This window comes from Tympanuchus pallidicinctus, unplaced genomic scaffold, assembly GCF_026119805.1.
Source record: "Tympanuchus pallidicinctus isolate F22 unplaced genomic scaffold, pur_lepc_1.0 scaffold1, whole genome shotgun sequence".
In the NCBI taxonomy this organism is placed as follows: Eukaryota; Metazoa; Chordata; class Aves; order Galliformes; family Phasianidae; genus Tympanuchus; species Tympanuchus pallidicinctus.
This window is the reverse complement of record NW_026294618.1, coordinates 78,980,337-79,000,541: the sequence shown is the minus strand read 5'-3', so window position 1 is coordinate 79,000,541 and position 20,205 is coordinate 78,980,337. Positions and strand designations below refer to the sequence as shown.

At 43.0% G+C, this 20,205-nt stretch overlaps 1 protein-coding gene across 2 annotated transcripts; it reads right to left on the bottom strand.

The window, feature by feature from the left end:
• Positions 1–369: 369 nt before the first annotated feature.
• RSPH9 (radial spoke head component 9) lies at positions 370–19,591 on the bottom strand. 2 transcript variants are annotated; one of them, XM_052674307.1, is made up of 5 exons: positions 19,327–19,591; positions 19,042–19,159; positions 17,941–18,070; positions 17,225–17,371; positions 370–617 (listed from the first exon to the last, which is right to left on the bottom strand). In XM_052674307.1, the coding sequence occupies exons 1-5, from the start codon at positions 19,551–19,553 to the stop codon at positions 457–459; spliced, it is 783 nt and encodes a 260-aa protein (XP_052530267.1). In that variant the 5' UTR covers positions 19,554–19,591; the 3' UTR covers positions 370–456. The 2 variants fall into 2 exon arrangements, with proteins under 2 accessions (XP_052530267.1, XP_052530264.1); XM_052674304.1 differs by having other exon boundaries at positions 18,997–19,159; positions 19,327–19,589.
• Between the last annotated feature and the right edge of the window lie 614 nt (positions 19,592–20,205).

Below are 20,205 nucleotides of genomic sequence, written 5' to 3'. Positions count from 1 at the left end.
TTGTGAAGCCTAACACCTGAAAAACAAAACACACTCCTGTCTTCATGATCCCTTAGAGTAAGCAACAGCTTTTTACTCTAACTCCAAGGGAAAAACTCTGCTTTCATTTGGCATTCATGGGTGACAGCAGGCATTCATTTATGTTCCTCCAGATGAGATTTTGTTTGAAGCATCATGTCTCTGTACACAATCAGATGGCCCAGGTTTGATTTCTGACCTAAGACTTTGCCCTTCGTGGAAGAAAATGTCGTTTGTTGCTAGCTGAAGGATCTGTCATGACACTACAGGGTATTTAATCAGGAGGTGAGGATTCATGCTGTGAAGTCCTAGGAAAAAATCAAGGCACAAAACAATCCAGCTCACAGTGCAGAGGTTTCACACGTTTATTAGAATAAGCTATAAATCTCCCAAATATAAATTCTAGATATTTTTGAGTGATCATCCCAGAGAAGTGTTTCACAGCATGAAAGGCAGATCTAAGTTCTTCTCACCAGTGCCACAGTAGATGTAGCCATATTGCTTAGTTTTTGGGACATGGTAGAATGTCAGTCCAAGCCACAGCAGACTTCTCAACACCACCACAGTGCATCCCTTCTCAAGCTGGACAGTCCAGGAGCCTGTAAGAGAGCATAGCTAATGTGTCACTGCAAATAAGAAAGACTGCATTCCTGGGGCAAGGGAGGACTGCCCAACTATTAAACAATACACGAGCTGCATCAATATATTGGAGTTCCTAGCACCCAAAAAGAGGAAAATCAGACCAAAAACCTCAATGTCCTTTCTTCTTTTGGCAGTTCTGCATTACTGGCTGCATTTATTTCCAGGTGTCTGGTTTTGCACTTGCACAATCCTACAGCCCTAACAGTAGTGTCACAGGGATCAAAGGAAGGATCCCCTGGAGCTCCAGATTAGTATATTTTATCTCTAGGAGAGGCTGCTGCTTGGCTGCTGCTGAATGGGCAGCAGTTACTTTAGCAAGCCCTGCTACCTATTTGGTCCAGCTACTAGCTGAATGGCAATCCTGTGAATATTTGCCCAGGTATGAAATTTCTTCTCAGACTCGCAGCATTAGTAGTGGAAAGAAGAAGGCACTTCAGGGAAGACAGGAACTGACAAAGAGGAAGAAAAGAAAGCTAAAAGCAGGATGCTTCCTATCAGAAATTTATAGAAAACGTTAATTCTCTTCACTCTTTTGGTTTCATCGTTGACAAGGACGTGCGTAGTAGGGGCAAAGAAATTAGTTTTGGCAATAATTTTGCCTTGGCTTTGCAGAGGAAAGTGTGAAAATGCAATTTCTCCTGGATGCAAGGAGCTCTGAGCCACTGAATATTGTTTTGTGTTTGACACAACAGCCTAGGAACAATGCCAGAGGAAAAGGGGCTAGAGCACCAGTTTGGATTCAGTGCTGGGTTAAGAAGCTTCCTGGAGAAGAAAGTAACATCTTCAGTGCCAAATGCCTAGATGCTGCAATATAGGGAAGAAGATTCCTGCTGAATCAACACTTAAAAGCAGAAGCAGCAGACCCAAATAAAAAAAAATTAAAAAAAAAAAAGTCAGAGCTGTCTGGACACTGCTGCCTAGAGTCAAGTGCTGAGCCTATATGGTAAGCTAAAAATTGCCAACTCAGGAGTAAGCAGAAAGCCCATAGTGTAGATAATTCTGGGGTCTTCAGTTTATACCATGACTCATGCTTACTCTTGTCATGGTTAGCTTGGAAAAGGATTTCTGTGATTGCTGCCAGCTGCCAATCCTCCCTCTCCCAGTAACTTCTGACTCTTGGCCAATTGCATCTGATGGAGAGCTGAGGGGCTTAAACATCACAAGATCCTACAAGAGGTCTCCCTGATATATGGTCTAGGAATCCAGGGCTTGACTACAACTCCTGAAGCTATGTATGTGGTCTGCCAGCAGATGCAAAAAGTACATGCTGTTTGGCTTGCCTGGCAGTCAAAAATAGCAGCTAGCTGGGCACTCAGTGTTTGCATGTCTTCAGTCTTTTGCACATTTACAGTACATGTAGTCTCTTACACAACAGTTGATTTCTTGTAGGAGGAGGAACATGACCAGGGATGTTGAAAGCAAATGTATATATGATGTCTGCAGAATGACAAAGGAATAACACAATTCAAAATCCTGTAAGACCAGGTGTCATGAGTTGTTCCAAGCACCTGATACCTGTCCTCTTCATATTTCTGTTCTTTTCAGAAGCTTCTTGGACAAGACTTTTTCCTGTCTTTCAGTAGGAAGTTCCACAGGTATGTTATATCGTAATATGCACAACATAATTCCTGTGTGATCTTTGACCTGGTATCCTTTCAAGTACCGTGTTTAGTTACGTGCAGACATGGAATCAAATGAACCACAAGTACCCCTTCACCTTCTGTGACAGTCAGTGAACTTTCTGATAAACTAACTGTATGGAAGTACAAAGAAGATATTAACAGTCTTTAAAGATTTGGGAGATTTTTGCACTGAAGAGTTTACTTCTGACTCAGTTCCTTGTTTACGCTACAGACAAACAACTGGAACCACCATAAAGCAAAGCACTCACTATTCAATACAGGGCAGGATCAGTACAGGTGTGTGGCATCTCTGCAAGTTACTACACTGTGGAAGAATTATTGTGCAGGTCTTACTTAAAACATGAATTAGTGTCTCTACAAACAGTTGTTTCATACAAGATAACCCCAAGTCTCCCATGCAGCCTCTCCAGTGCCAGACATAGGGAAACAAACCGCAGTGGATCTTTGTCATAGCTGGAATAAATGCACACACTATGGTTCAGCCACTGAGATTACACATTATGACTGACTGAGTCTCCTACGAAATCCACGGGTACCTAAGCAACTTCACTACTTGAATGATGTGGAAGCCCAGGTGAAGAACACTTCCAGAACAAGGCAGATCATCCAGTGACTGAAGCCCATGACTGAAGTTCTACAGCCATCTGCTGTCAAAGCAGAATCTTTCAAACAATTTCTTGAACTTTTCTTCTGAAGTTTTCAGCATTTGCTATCAGTGCTAGCTAGACTACATTTGAGGGTGTTGGATAAGTGGAAAACAGATCTGAATGTAATTGTGACAAATAACTTTCAATTTCTCCATGGAACACTGAACTGACTTTTCTTTCAGTGCAGAGTTTTTGCAGATTCAGCCTGCAGAAAAGATCTGCAGCCCTCCATCTAGATACTGGTGGTTCTTGCTGCAGCTTTACGTAGAGGCTTGTAGGGAGGACTGTAAACTGTTGGAAGACTTTCTCTGGCTATGGAATGGAGAACTCCCATTGTCTTTGACTCTGAACCAATCCTTCAAGAAGCAAGTCTGTCAAGGATAGGACTGTATCTTGCCTTGCTGAATGGTGAAAGCCCTTAGGGATCATCTAGTTTGCTAATGCCTCCCAATATAATGGAAGCAGCCAGCACCTTCAGTACATGTGATAGCTTATGTACATGTGTATATATGTTCATGTACACAGATGAGTGCTTCGCCCCAAACTATTTGTAGTCAAGAACAAAAAGAAATGCCTGGAGCATGACAAGTGGGGAAGGTGAGAGGGAAGACAGGGATGCTAATGCTCTCAGTTCCTACATTTGGATTCAGGCTTTTTTGTTGGACAAATTCACAGAGAAGATATAGTAAATCAAGTTCTGCTTGATTAAATCCACTTATCTGTGCTCAGGGGAAATATAGTACATGAATCCACGATCTCCTCAGAACGTGTATCCAGTGTCACACAGGCTTATCAATCTCCCTGGAGTATTCAACAATTAACTCTGCTGATCAAAGGAACTTCCTATACCCCTTCAGACCTGGCAGAAATGGATAGATGTAATGGATGACAGCTTCATACACTTTTATGCTAGATCTCTGAAGGTTGTGATGGACAACTGCTTCATTTTCCTACCATCAAGCTGCAATCTCTCAAAGGACTCAGATTTGTCATTTCATAAATACAAGACCTTTAGGGAATATTGTTATACTTCACAGCTTTTCTCTGATCCCTGATTCTGCATCTAGTTCTATGCAAATATGGGTAATAAAGTTTTACTGATGCTGCGCAAATCTTCCTGAAATGAGGATCTGAGCAAAGCAAGCAGCATACTTGAGGGCAATCCCAGCTAGATTACTGCAACATACTGAAAGAATGAGAAGTAAAGGCCTGAAGCTCTAATGCCATCTGCACTCAGATCCTGTTTTCAGCCACGATGGTGACCAGTCATTGAGCTAATATTTATTCTACAGAGCCAAACAGTAGCAGCAATGCCACCTTCCACCTTTTACTAAGCAGATCACTGGGAGATTTCCCTATTGCAGCTGTTCAGTATATTTTTCCAGACTGGATTTCTACAGTGCACAAAACTCATTCAGAAACTGTTGCCTTCCAAGAAGACATCACAATCAAATTCTGAAACCTGCATTCTTTTTTTGGACCTTTTCTCTAAATGTTAGTTGAATTGCAGTCTGGTATCTCAGTACTGATTTTTTCCATACCACACCATGTTAGCTGCATTTAAAGAAAGAGTCTAGAAAACAAAGATATTTGAACTCAAAAGGGATGGAGTCGTTCTCCATGAAAGATCCAAGACAATTGCATTCTCTTCCATCACAGCTCCAATCTCATAATCAATCTTTGAACATGATGCTTTGTCAGGACTACTTTTCTTGTAGGAGTTTTAAATAATGATGTCATAAATCACTCTAAAACTTTTAATCAATAGCTAATGAACAGTATAAAATAATAGCTTAAAACGAATACTCCTTTTTTCTCCTTCAAGAGAAAACTTTTGAAATGCATTCAGTAGCATGGTATTAAAAAGAATCAGGGGAATTATGAAAATTATATGCTTCATTTATCTTCTTTCTTTTTTTAAGCTTCCCTGCTATAATCAGTGGTTCTTACCATTTACTGAGTAAAATCATTACATAGGTAGGTGTAGGTCTGTATTAATATAATGAAGTGGGATGCAGGGTTCAAATCCTTTCTAACACTGGCATATTATTACCCCGTTTCAGGCAAACTGTTTCCTAATATGAGGCTGGGAAGCTCCGAACATCATTCTCTATGGCATAGCAAGACATCTAGATAGAAGTTGTTAGGAATTAAAAAAAAAAATTAAATATGGAGTTTTTATTTGCATTGGAGGGAATACAACTAGAACTGATAGACTGCAACTAAGAAGTGGCTTTCCTAGAGTTAAATACTCTAAATATAAGTTAAATACTTACATTTAGAGTTAAATACTGCCTTTAAATAGCATCTGGGTGTGAGGGTGCAGCTTGTCCCTAAACTAAGCAGCAGAGTTAACTTATGATGCAAAGCCTGATGAGGTGCAGGGAACTCCTACAGGCTGTTGCTCTCACACTAGAGATTTTTTCACAGCAGCGCTGTTCTAGTAAGGTTTCTGTTCTTCAAAATATATTCTTTCAAAACAGCAAGTTAGTTCTTAAGCTGCACCCTGCAAATCTGAGACAGCCAAACACTGTTCTGAAACTATTGCCTGCTGCTGCTCCAGAAGGGAAGGGAGGGAGCTGCTGTGTGGGAGGAAAGAGCATGGGAAAAATATCTGCTGGAAGAAGATCTGGAGCTTCCTATTCCCCCTTCGGAGCAGGCTACAGCCTCCACCCCTCCAAACACAGGCAGGAATTCTGAGGAGTTCCTCACATCTTTCCCAAACAAGAAAATGCTTTGAAGATCCTGATGCTCACCCAGTGTTAAACCACTGCCTTTTTTATGGCCCTTCAACAGCTGCCAGGACACCAGGGCTGAATTTCAAAAATCAACCTCCTTCTCAGCTTCTTCTTCCTTTGCAGTCGCCAATAGCAATCCCTGTCTCATCCCCCATGTCTGTCTCAGCTACGGGCTGAACCTTTTAATTTAGAGGCAAGAGGGTGCACGAAGCATCAGCTTTTAAATAAAAGCCTGTTAAGAGGCCTGTTTGCAGAAGAACTTTCCTGCTGTAACTGGTCCACTTTCAGTATGACCTCTCATAACTTTGCTGCTTTGGAGGTGACTCAGCAGAACCTCATTTCAGAGTAGGCTTGAGAAGAAACAGCTCTAAAAGCTAGACAGCCTGACACGGGATTCCGTGTAGTGAAAGCTCACGCTGGGTTGTAAAACTGACATTATCAATTCTTCAAAGAAGAAAAGGTCTCAAGGGAAAAGCAGCTACACCGTGGCCACACTTCCCACTATACGCTGCTGCGAGAGCAGGTTATAATGTATCTTGCCACAGTCAATCTTGAGTGAGGGTGAAGTACTGAGTACTGGGTTACTGGACAAATAATAACACTTAGAGAAGGGGAACGTAACAATTTCCCTTTGCAAAAGCAGCTGCAGGTTGGCTGTGACTTAACTCTCACAAAGCTATGCTACAAGTACAGGATTTAGCTTCTATTTCCCTCCACCCTGGGAAGAGCTTCCTACCTCTAATTTGCTGTCTGTAGGGAACAAAGTTTCATTGCAAAGCGGAGCAGCTGTAAGGAAAGGTCACAGCCCTCTGGCTCTCAACAAGTTTCCCCGCACAGACGTTTCACGCACAGCCTAACAGCGTAAGGACACATACAAGCACTGTGGGGCACAAACTCCATGCCACTTACTGGCTGCAAACTAAATCTTTCATTTGCTTGACACACCACCTGCACCCCATATGTTAACACTGCTGTCAATATTTCCAGTTCCCCATGTAACTATTTAATAATAATTAAATAGAAACACAGACTGGTTGCACATTCACAACTATTTTAAAAAGCTACCAGAGCCAGAAAAGTGGAACTTAGAAACAGTCAAACACTGCCAGGAGGCTGCTGCATCATCCTAATGGCTGCCACATCCTTGACACACAAATACAACCATTCCCAAACCTCAAAGGAAAATGATCTTACTCTGTAGACTTTTTCTCTTCATTACCCTTCCCCACTTGGAACACCAATGCAGCACAAATGATTAAGATAGACCTAAGCCATTTGGTTACACAAGAAGTACCTCTTCCTGCTGACAAGGGGGATTCAGAGGTTGCAGCTTTGTCCCAGACTCCCAATATTCAGGTGCCTTATACAGGGTGAAATTTGGCCATACCTAGACATCTGACAGCAGTGCTGCTTAATTCAGCTGAAGCTGCCTCTGCCCTCAAACCTTTATTCCCACCTTCATAACCCCTTCCATCATAAAGACTGCAAAAGCATTTTATTTACTGCTCAGTGAAGCAGATCAGGGAAACAATCTGGCTGCAAAATAGTGTAGTAAAAAAAGTTATTTTTCCAGCTGGAACCTGGCTTCTCAGCCAGCAACACTGACAGAAAAGAAGGGACAATACACACATAAATGAGAAGCAAAGGATGGTAAGCACTGAAAAAGCTAACACAGAAGCACTGTGCACCTAATTACAGCCTCCTTTTTAGTGCCCTTATTTTGTCCATTAGTTCTAAATCCATTTGATAATTAGAACAGAACTAGAATCCTTTTCTGCTACCAGTTTTGTTTTGTTTTCTTACAATTTTGATGTTTAGAAAAAGATGTAGATTTAAAAGCATCCAGAATAGATTTGGAAGGAACTGTACACTAGAGTAAACAGGAAGACAATATACAATCAAAACTTCTAAGGAGCAGGAAAAACTAATTCAAATCCCTTCTGTTAGGATTCTGACAACTGAAATACAGATCACTGTATCTCAAGTCTTGGGCAGTAAATTCAGAAATATCTCAGAGCAGCAAAGCACTCTCCTTCCACAGCACAGGTTTACGCTGGATCCCGTCACACACCATATATCTTGTTCAGCTGGTCGCTGTGGAAACGTTTTTGGAGCGTGCCAGGAGTCACGTAGCATCTACCTGGGGAGCCCCTGCATTAATCCGTCACCTTCGTGGACTTCTGTGAGCCCATTGGTTAGAAGGAAGAAAAAGAAGGAGCCTTTTGCTCCTCCCCTCTCTGAATGAAAGACGCTTCCTCTAAATCTTGCTACAGGATTTCAGGCTCAATACAGCTTCTTTGGGGCTTTTGTCACCAAACAAATGTGATGTCTTTGAAAGAAAGATTAACAGTTTGATGAAAGGATGCAATGGACAGCTTTGTTCTAGCCATCTTCCCCTAGAGCCTTCGGTCACTGTCACTTTCTTACCCAAAGGAGAATATCTGTCTGACTCTCAGAGGAGATTATGACCACCTTGTAAGATCTTGCCTCTCCTGATAACAAAGCACTGGCCACTTTGAGAAGGTGATAATGATGAACAGGGGCTGGATTAGGGGCAAAGAACCTCACATTGATCTCTGAATTCTGAGAGAAAACAAAGCACAAAATGCTGGGATTCAGAATCCACTGAATGCTTAGAGCACATCCAATTCACTGTCCTGAAGGAGAGGCAAAACTGCAAATCCTGTCAGTCCCCAAGCTGTACTTCTTACCTCATCATCAAGTTAGCATGTCTAGTTAAAACGATTCCAGATGAAGAACAGATGGCACAGGTAATGGACAGTGGATGTTTTCACACTAGGCTAGATATGAACTCTGGCCCAAATTACCTGAAGAATTTCTGAGAAGACTGTCCACAGCACAGGATATTTGTGTTAATATTAGTGCTAATTCTGAACACTAAAGATGGCCGAGCATCTTTTAGTACCTATAGTAGCTTAGAAACACATGCACGCTACCACTGTTGTACATATACCTAAAGATCAACTGTCCCTCATCCTTTTCCATCAACACACAGCTACACACCTCTTCAGCATGCAGAATTCTAATCCATGTGATATTTGTTTATAGCAAAGCCAGACAATGTCTGTTGACTCTCTTCCTGCAGAAGTTCTTGCAGCCAAAGGAGCAGCAAACAGCAGAGGAAAGCCATATGCAATGCTGGCACCAATGTCAGCCAGTGCAGAGGTAGGAACTGCCATTCCTTATGTGGAGCCCCTTCAGAAATAGATCGCTCCGAGCAAAAGCTGACCTGCTTAGGGCTCATTCTGACATCCACTGACAAATGGACCATCCTAGGATTCCCCCTTCGTGTAATTTTTCATCATTATCTAGAAAAAAAATGGTTTAGTTCAAGGCTGACTGGTGCAGCTACTGGTTCAGAGGCTTTAGCAGCCTTTTCCTCCTTCAGTTCAGTAAGAAGTTCATCTCCTTTTCACATCCAGTGAACCAAGAACTGAAATAAAAACAGGGTGGGCAATGTTTTCTTTTACTGACGAGGAACAGACTTAAAATACAATCCCTGGAAAGTTGCTATAAAGACCGTGCTTCTGTCCTCATTATTTCACCGCAGCAGTCAGGAGAGTGAAAGACTTCACCACAGCACAGTTGATGGTCAGCCCTGATCCAGTATAAACTCACTCAAGGCCTCTGACTAAACAAGACCCCTGACGTGATACAGACCTAGGACCCAAAAGTAGTGAATGCACTGCTTTATTACCAGTAGACATAAACCCAAAAGAAAACAGACTGCTTTCCAGAAATCAAGGCAGATCATTGACAGCCAACCTAAAGATATAATAGTAGCTGGCTCTGGAATCCTGCTGTGCTGCCACATGAGAGGTTTCAGACTGATACTGAACTCCTGAGCTGGCAGCACCCCACCTTTAGGGAGGGACAGTGTCTTGCTTTGCTCCCAGGTAACTTTCCTGGGTCACTGTGGGAGTGGTTTTAGTAATCACTGAAGGTTTCCCAGGCCATACATTACTAGCAAAAATGATCAATGTCTCTACTTTTGGATGAGGCAAGAAACATGCTTATGTGTTTACGCATGGCCACTGCATACCTCTGGTCGTTGACAATACTCAGAATGCTTTTTTTTTTGGATGAGACAGGGTCTCCTCTTCATAGACAGTTCAGTATGTTCTTAGGCTTTACCCTCTCCCCATTCTGATCCTCTTCTTGGTGCTTTTCTTTCTCATTTTACTTTCCCGTGGTTTTCTTTCCGGCTCAACACTGACAATGCCGGCACCATAGTGCACCCTGCTGGAGCATAACGTCTACAGCTACCCTAGAATTATTTCTAGGGATGGCTGACTTCAGCTTTAACGGAGAAATCCAGGTACCAGCAAAAATAAAAACCATGATTTAATTAATAACTCAGTAAAGCAGCTATTCAGTTCTGCTCCTACATCTGAAAATCACCAGCAGTTCTAATCCACACTCATCTATTATACTCCATCTGTACCAGTGTGTTATAAAGCTTGTTTGTCAACACCATTTGTATATATATCAGGTAACTCCAAGCAACACCACTGCCCAGTTTCACAGATTCACTGAGCCTAAGGATCACATCTCCTAAAGGAACGAGGATAGCTGGGAGCCACACTTAGTATTTTGGTTTACATTTTGGCTACCTCTTTTTTTGCCTTGCTAACGTGCAGCACAGTCTTCTCATTCACTATGGGTCTTTTCGTTTGGATTTCAGTGAGACAGTTTGAAAAGCCTTGTCCCCGTGTGGCTCTTGGCAAGCTAAGAAGTAAAGTGCTCTTGCTCTCAGCTTTCACAGAGCCGGGGAGGTGCTGCTTATTGTTAAGCAATGAAAGGGGAGGGCTCAGGTCACATCTGTGAAATGTTAGCGGAGAAGGGAGGCTGGGTGAAAGTAGGTGGCCAGCACAGCGCAGCACTTTGCTGGATTTTGCAAGGCCACTGGGGAGATAGGCAGCCATTTGTCTTAGAGCCCTGATAACAGGCCGACTTGCTCTCTGCTGGCTAGCTGGGGTTGTAAATACCTCTGCAGACACAGACTCTTCGAATGGCTGGAGACAGAGGCTGATAGGGGATTAATCGCCTGAGGGGGACGGTCCAAAAGGGAGTTAATTAGCTCTGTTAATGCATGGAGATAAAGCAGGTTCATGTCTCCTGGACCTCTTTTGCCCAGCATCTGGGCTTTTTGGGACAGCCAAAATGAAGCTACCAAAATGGCCCTTAAGAGTGGTCAAAAGAAATTCTCCCTCACTTAAAAACACAACCTCTCCATCTTCAAGGGCCCATTATGCCCTATCAGTTTTGCTAAACTGATAAAGAGCGTGCTAATGAAGCTCAGAGGACAGAAGGTTAGTGTTCTAACCCAGGCTACTGTTAAGGAAGTTTACAGAAAGGCTAGTGCCCGAAGTATTCAGTTAAGGAAATAGTCACAAATCACTTTGTCTGTAATGCTCTGCGAGGAACACTCCAAAAACAGCACACTTTTGGGTGAAGAAATTAAATATTTTTTCCAGGCAATTCTCCCCCTCCTCTAGCTTGAAGCACAGAGCAGATACGGCTCGCTATGATCCATTCTGCCATTATTTACCTTTTTAGAACAATGCTATAAAACCTCTTCCTGCACTGGAGTCAGCAACTACATCTGAGGAAGTCTCAGCTCCTCGGTTCACCCTCCATGATGGGCAGTGATAAATGGGGAATCACCTCAATATTCTTTTAAGTGCACATAGTTCAGGAAGCAAAGCCAGATGTATTCAGAGTCCTGTGCTTAGGGTCACCGTCTCAAGAACCTACTGTCACCCATGTGTCCCTGACACTGGCATTGAAAAAGCAAAAAAACACGGTTCTCCATCGCTGTCATCACATTTACAGCCAGGCATGCCAGGAAATCATCTGTTTTGGACACTTACATACCACTGGCCATCAAATTGAACTCAGTTATCACATCTGGGACTAGTAACTTACATTTTCATTTAGCTAGGACACATCTTGCTAGCAGGTAACCATCTCACTGGTTAGATTTTTACCAAATTTTTCCTTTCAATTGTTTTTTTTCTTGGCTATAATTCCCAGCTGCTGGTTCCTGTTATGGTTTTCTCTGCTGTACTAAATAGAATTCAGTACCCAATACTTAAAATCCATTGAATATTTATGCAGTGTAACACAGTCATTCTCATGTTCTTTTCTGTGAGATAAACAGACTGAATTGTTTATGTCTCTCACCAGCCCCTGAATCATTCTGCGGCTCTTTTCTGCAGCCTCTCCAGTTTTGCAATGTGCAGTAATACAGTCCTGATCCCACCAGTAATCTAGCAAAAGTAAAGTCACCTCCCAGTTCCTATTTGCTACACCCTTGTTTATACATCTGCAGATCACATTAGCCTTTCAGGTCTCAACATCAGACTGGGAGCTCACGTTTAGCAGGTTGTGCTTGGATTTCTCCTCAGAGCTACAGCTTCTCAAATACAATTCTCAAAGTCTGACTTGTGCTTCCTGCTCCTGGATATATGATTTTGTAGTTAGCTACATCAAAATATACTTCATTGTAGTAAGCCAGGTTTGCCAGGTCACTGTAACTGTCCCGCCTTTGTCATTACTCATCTCTCCACCAGTCCCACATTTCCAGCCCATACGCTGAAGAATATCAGCACTGACACTGGTCCCAGCTGAAGCCCCTTCTGTTCTCTGCCAGGAACACACCCATTCAGTGATTTCTGAATCACAACCAAATCAAAAGCAGTTTAGGGAGTATGTATGCAGTGCTGGAATTAATTAAAGGTTAGCATCAGAATTATGCCAGAAGCCTGCTGAGATAATACGTTCAGGAGTAACTCATTTGGCTCTGCCATTTTCCTTTTTTTGGCCCACAGTAAAGGTTACCTAATTATCTTCTCCCTTAGTCAAAAAACTGTCTGAAATGGTATTTGATTGTCTTCATTTGATACAAGTCCATATTTTTTGTTTCAATCTAAATACAAACACACACGCACACACAAAAAAAAACAACTGTTGAGCATTTCTGTTCTTCCACATTCTTATCAGCCATTTTACCATCACCATATAATGAAAGATACCAGTACTGTTCTTCTGTTTTCTTTCCTCTCAATATACTCGAAAAATTCCTTCCTACAGTTTTCAAACTAGACAGCTATGGATTACTCCAAGTTATTCTTCTGGTTTCCTCTGTCATTTTCTACTTGTCATAAATTCCACTTATAGAAATCATTAATTGTTCCCACCTTTCTGCATTTCCTTTTATACTGTTTTTCAATTCTAATTCTTCCTTTTACATCACCAGTTACCAGTGAATTGGGTAGGCCTTCTGCCAAAAGTTGCTATTTCTTGACTGGAAGTCACAACTTTCTAATAAACTCTTCTCGAAGAAACTCTATTTCAACTTATTTTTTGTATCTACTTTTTTTTCCTCCCCTTTTTCTCTCCTCTGACATAGTTCCCTTCTGCATCAGTGTTTAACAGTGCCCTGTTGGTCTTCCTTATTTCCATTTCAAAGTGGTCTGAGTTGGTAATCTGTCACAAACCTTCAAAGTCAACTTATTTTTTTTTCCTGAAGAGCAGTTCAAAAGTGTCTAAGAACTCAATTCTCTGTCCCCTATTTTACTTCCTCCCCAGCTTTCCATTCAGTGCTAGTACCTTGGGCTTTATCCCATCCTTTTCCTACCTCCATACAGAATGTAGCACCGCCTGAGCAAGTACCACGATCACAGTAAATCATCCTTCCTCTTTCACTTTCCCCACCACACCAGTGCATGACAGTTGACTACTGTTTCATCGCTACACAACATTAGGTCAAGTGAAAATGCTGTAGGCATGCTAGAAATTACTGCTGTTTGCTTTGCTATTATATTACCTACAAGCATATGTAAAACTGCCATAACTCTAGTTCCTGAAATGCTATTGCCCAGGCTGCTGAACTCCCTGCAATAGAAAAGACCATGCTGGCAGTGTGCCAGCAGCTCAAAGGCTACATCTAATTGTGCATAAATTTAAGCAAATTCTCTGCTTAGACTAGAGCAAACAAGCTTATCTTTAATGCAGACATATGGCCAGCAAAACCTACAGATCCCAGCATGCAACATTTTGGCCAGCTGGCCATTTGGATCAAAATGAAGCATTGCATGATCTGATACTGTGGTGACAGAAGATCAGTATCACAGTCCCTCCACGTTCAAAAATCCTGAGTCAGGCCACTCAAATTCATGATTTTTGCTTAAAGAACAGGAAATCTTAAAGGGGGGAAGCAGACTGAATTTGCTTTTAGGACAGCAGTGTTCACATTCTCCCACTTTTTTCTCCATTTACATATATAGATATATGTATATATAAATTATTATATATTTTGTAATTTTTTTAAATAAAAACTAAGTCACACAGTCACTTGCCTCAGGGAGCTGAGATACCACGAAAACCAGACAGACTCACAGTATGATCAGGAGAGGACCAGCAACATATTCTGAACTCGTTAAGTACACTGATAACCACATAGATAGACAGACAGAATCTGGAACCTGCAATCACCAGAGATATTACTAATAAAGATAAGGGTGGCGGACAGTTTTGTTATAAAACTCCAGTTGTTGCAGTCTTGCACTAAACTCTTTGCTTTTATCATTGCATCCTTTATTCAATCTGGGTTTAACTTCCTTTCTTCCCACCTCTCAGCTGTCATATAAAATCTTCTCTCTGCCTCCAACCTTCCATTCTGTAAGACACCTCTGCTCTCCAAAATGACACGCCATACATTTTATGACAGTTACCTCCTTGACATCTGTCACAGATGCTCAGTCTCCAATTAATAAAGAAAACTGTTCCAACAGAGCTGTTACTTTTAGACAGGGAAAATCAGCCTTTCATCTCTCAGTCCTGTTCTTTTGGTGTTTTAAGAGACTACTGGAATTCTAGCCAATAAAGGTTGGGAACACCACCAAGATGTCACTCACCAAGTAGTCTACTTTTTAGATATACACACTGAGGGCAAAAACAATTCTGGTTTCAGGTCACAGTCTATTCTGGAATATTTGGGAACTCCTGCTTTGATTCTGATAACAACTTTTCAAGAAACGGATCCCACCAGAAAAGGCAGGAAAAACCTTCAGATCAAAATGTGGGGATTTGCCAGAGCTGCAAACAACATGTCAAGAAATAGAAAAAGCATTGTCTGCTCTAGGTCAGGACTAACATGCACTGGCAGAGTTGGAAGAAAGTGATCCAAGAACCAGAGTTCAAAAGGCTTGCTCTGCGACCAAGAATGAGAGACCTTGGCAGAGCTGTGCTGATAAAAATCAGTGCAAAGCCTGTGTCTGTCCCATGTTCTTTTTCTTTTCCATTACATTTTTGCAAGCAACCAATACTTCAGGCAACCTGAATGCTTGTTAAAGAGGTGGCTTAATCTTTTATTAACGTCAGAGCTCCTATCTGCATATGACAGAGTGCAATTAGAGAAGCTATATGCTTTGCTGATCCTGTAATCAGTTCTTGTCTTTTTTCCTTAGTCTGACAAGCTCGTCCCATCAATCCCCAGGTTCAATCTAAAAAGAGCAGGACAATACAGCCAGAGCTGCAGAGGCACTATGATGAATCTTCTACTCTTCCATTAAGAAGCACTCAGCTACATTTGAGCTCAGGCAGTCTTTCACAGGTAACCTTTTTTGAGGAGACTGAGAACCACATTAACAGTGACAAGCTCCCAGGAAGAGGGCAAAGGTTCATGCTTATACAAACCTCAGGTTGCCACAAGAAGACAAACATGACAATGACGTGGCTGAGCCTTACTTTCCATCTGCCACTGGGTAAATAAAGCTACAAGTCAAATTTGATTTAAAGACTTCCACGAAACCTCCATTTCCATGTCTCCATGACTTGCCAGTTGCCTTGTCCTTTTAACTAGAAGGGAAACTGCACTGTGAGATCTCTGATCTTTAGAAGCTGCCATTCTTCATCACAGCTGAAGTTAAACACAGCTCTCTGATGCAAATTAGCCTTCAGGATCTTAACCCTCAATGCCTATTTTCCAGTGGAAAAAGAAAGCACTACAGATTCATCTACAGCAATACAGATTCATCACTGCTGCAGTGGCCTTGTGCCTGCAAATCTCACAAAAGTAAGGAGCACCCCTATCACGAATCCTAGGAAAAGAAAGAGGGGAAAATGTAAATAGTAACAGCACCTGAATTACCATATGAAACTGCAGCTAAGATTTTCTTAGTAAGTACCTAATAGCTAACTCCACCTGCAGTATTCTTTTCGGAGTCTAAAAGGGGCAACTCAGTGAGCCAGTATATGTAAAACATACAGTATGTCAGGACTATACCTCTAAAAAATGGCACTACAGCAAGGACACTACCAGTAAGTTGGACAGTTCTCCTTTCAACACTGTTTATGGTCTGAACAGTCAAAAAATGTTCAGAATTCAGGCTGGAATTCACTACTTTCATTCTCCATTCTTTTTTTTTTTTTTTTTTTTTTTTTGGAGAAGGAAAGATTGGACTAATATATGTAAATATTATGTATATATTGCCAGTCCTTACAGCCAATTCAGTCTAGCACAGGACAGTTACTATCCTACCCTGCTGCTCCGGGATAGAAATAAAATAGCAAACAATGTCTGATTGTGACTCAATCTAGAGTCTTTTCTAGACAGAGGAGGTAGAAGTACTTATCCCAGCCCAAAAAGGCATCAAATCAGCAAAAAGCAGTTAGAAACAAATAACAAGTCACTCCCAGTTTACAGACATTCAGCAGTTCTGTACTTAAAAATGTAGTACAGTAACAAGGAATGTAACTGCAGACCACATGGGACATATGAAGACTTACTCTCACTCTGAATGAGAAACTAGGTCCTATTTATTGCTCCAGAAGCAAAACAGTAACAGAAATCCAAACTGGTAACACTTCTTCAGAGAAAGATCCCACCAGAGGAATGTCTGAATGAGGTTTTCAGCACATGTATATTTAACAGCTGTCCAGAAGAGTAGAGATGTGATGTGACTATGTTTTTCCTTCTAAACTCTGTAATCCTGCTGGAGGACAGATTATACCCCAGTACAGCATTTCTAACAGTTTATCAAAATAAACTTTCGATCCAGTCTCTCAAGGATATAAACTTAGTGTTAATGAAAGCCCACTAAAGAAAAGAAGAGCAATATTGGGTGGGACAGGAGGTGTGAAATACTTCCTACCATGTGAATTCCCTGTCAGAGGTGGAGTTATCTCCGCACATAGGGACACCTCTGCTACAGGCTTCACTGAGGTCAGGAGATGACATAGCACTAAGCCAAGAGCAGGGGAGTGCTGGTCATTCGACCGGTAGTGAGGATGTGACAGCCCTGGTACTCTTACTATTTCAAGTGTTTATAATTGCCTGAAGAAGGAACTAAGTACAATATTTAGGAAAGATAACGTTCCTTTACAGATTACAGGAGCTTCCTCTAAGCATACCAACTGTACTGTAATTCACACTTCATCTCCACGGTATTTCTCAGACTATGCAGACCACCTTCCCTTTCATTGTATCTCCTGATTTTGCTGTCTTTACCTTGTGGGACATCATATTCCAGAGAGTCCAGAAAGTCAGTGGATGGGTCCAAGTCAGCCTTTTCCAGCAGAGTTTTATTCTTCAAGTGAACAGGCTCAGTAAAATGGAAATAGGAAGTTAATTTTTTTGCCTCCGTCAAGGAAAGACCTGCAAACAGCCATTCCTCACCATTAATACAGCGTGCAGGGCTGCAGAACATTGCATCACAGACTGTCATATTGTTTCTCTAATGCCTGCAGCATTCTGCAGCAACCTATGACAGGACAGTCATAGGCTTTCTCCAGTTGACTCCCTAGTGCATTGCAAACCATGTTAATTGTGGTCTCAGATAAGTAATGGGTTCTGAGTCACGATCAACTCTGTGCCCATTTGTTACATCCCATTGTGCAGATGGAGAATTCAGTGCAGGTGTAATTGCTAAGCACCCACATAAACTATACATGGACAAATGAAAGTACAGGTTTATTGACTCAGATTCTACTCCCACCTTCCAGTTGAATTGCACACCTGAACATTAATGATTTTATTCACTGCTCTATGAGGTGAATCACAATTGCAGGGGTGGCATTGGTCTGTCTCTTCCCTATTCATCTTACCCAGGGAAAAAAATAAAGCTGAAATCAAAATATCAGCTAGACACAGAGAAAAACTGATCTTCTTCTACGGCCTTTATGATCAAAGTACAGCTGATCCTGATACAGACAATGAAAATTTACCTTCAAAGCTTCTGTTTTCATGCACAGACCCAAGAGGAGTCTTCGTAAGTGCACGTCGGGGGATGATACCAACTGCTCTATCTATCTGTTCTATCGTAGCTACAAGGCGATTCTCCTCCTTGATTGTGAGCTTTAAACAAAAAAGAAAAAAAGAAGGCAAATTTTAAAGGCAGGGCTTTCCTTGATGATGTTTCTGAAAATAAAGTTGATGTGACAACAGAAACCAAAACAGATTCAGCTTGGAGCCCAACGGCACCACGAGGATCATCACAAATCAGACATTATTTTCATAAGATATGACAAGATATCTTGCTAGCTAGGAACAGTCTAGACTCACCAGAAAATTAACTGTCCCTCCCTTCATTCACCATTCCTCCCTCTCAGATAAATTACCTGAATAGCTTATTTATCATACTTAGTATGAATGGGTACCTGCAGTTCCTGTATAATGCTTCAGGATTCTGTACCAATTGCACATAATAAAGCATAAAGGAGAAACAGTATTTCTCAGACACATCTAAAGGAATAACTGAAGGCAGAGTTCAATCAAGAATCTGCTGCAATGACAGAAAACAGGAAACTGTATGTTCCACCTGATGTGAATAGGGAGATTGCTGAGGGCACATATCTTGGGAGGAGCATTCTGAGAACTAAGAAGAAGCCTCACAGAATCACAGAATCGCCAGGGTTGGAAGGAACCTCAAGGATCATGAATCTCCAACCCCCCTGCCACATGCAGGGCCACCAACTTCCACGTTTAATGCTAAACCAGCCTCAGGAACAGCCTCTCTAAATAGGAGCTACAGACTCCCACAGATCTTCATTTTCCTATCTTTTCGGGTAGCAGTCAGTGGTGTCCACTGAAAGCACACAGGATCTGAGGAAAGAGCTGCCCCTCAGTGGGAGATTTTGTCAGCTGGGACACAAATGCTAACCACCAAACGAGTGGAATCAGGCCGTTTCTGTCACCCACCAGCTGTTCATGACAAATGAGGAGCAGTCTGTTTGGTGCGAGGGGTACAACTGCAGCAAAGAGAGCTGGGAAGCTGTATTTACCTCCTTACCCTCACCCAGGAAATTTTTGTCATCTTCTGCGTTTACCTCGGCGTACTCATACTCAAAAGACGGATCCCCCTGGAAGCGGCCCTTCAGCAGCTCGGCCTGTTCCACCATCTCCTCGGTCGCCGGCGGCAGGAGGCTCCACTCCGCGCAGTTCAAGCTGTCAGCCACGGACCCGTGAGACACGGAGCGCAGCCCTCGGGGCACGGCCAGGCTCCCCAGCCCCCTTATTCCGAGCCTCCTCGTCCCCCACACCGCCATCCCGCCTCCCCGGGCCTCGCAGACCTCCCCGTTCCCCGCGCTCCCCTCCGAGCACCTGCGGAGCACCTGTAGAGGCGGCTGCGAGGCGCAGCGAGGTCGGGGCCCAGCCCCTGCGCGATGTAGTAGGTGCCGCGCACGCCCTGGATGCAGCCCCAGAACCAGACCCTCTCGAAGCGGTAGTCGCGCTGCAGGAGCAGCAGCGAGGCCTGCAGCGCCGCCCGATTCTCCAGGCTCAGCCCCGTGTCCCCGCTGGCCGCCAGCTGCAGCGCGGCGGGCAGCGCGGCCGCCTCCATTGCCGACGCGTCGCCGTTGCCGGGCGACCGTCGTTCGGGCGGGACTTCCGCTGGCGGTGAACGTCAATCAAAGACGGAGCCTGAGCGACTCCTCCCCGCTGCCATGGAAACGGCGTGGCCGACGCTGGTGGAAAATGGCGGCGGACACTGGGGAGTCTTAGTGAGCAGGCCACGACCGGAGAGAAAGTGGGGTCTAGGAGCCTGGGCTGGTCTCGGCAAGCAGGCAGGCGTGGCTGCGGTGGCACTCCCGGCTGTATGGTCTCGTGTAACCATAACCCTGTTCACAACCCGGGGATCCTGACAAGCAGCGCGTTAGGAATGCTGGCAGGGGTGGGCAGGATTGCTTTGGTGGTGTGCCGTTCCTCCATTTCGAGAGGCCAGAACACAAAGGTACATCAGAAAACTGAGGACGTTTCAGTTGCATTGCACCTTAGCTGGGATACCACCATACCCTCATTTCTGTTGGGAACATTAGCAGAAAATACATCCGCATCTCACTACATAGCATCATTTTTACTGACCTTACTCAGCTCATGTACGTCTGTAAGTCAGTGGCTTATGCTCTCATTTCTAGATGACAGTGCTCGTATCGCTGTGTGGGGGCCTATTTTGCTGAATCACACCCAGACAGACATTCAAGAAATAGCTCCTG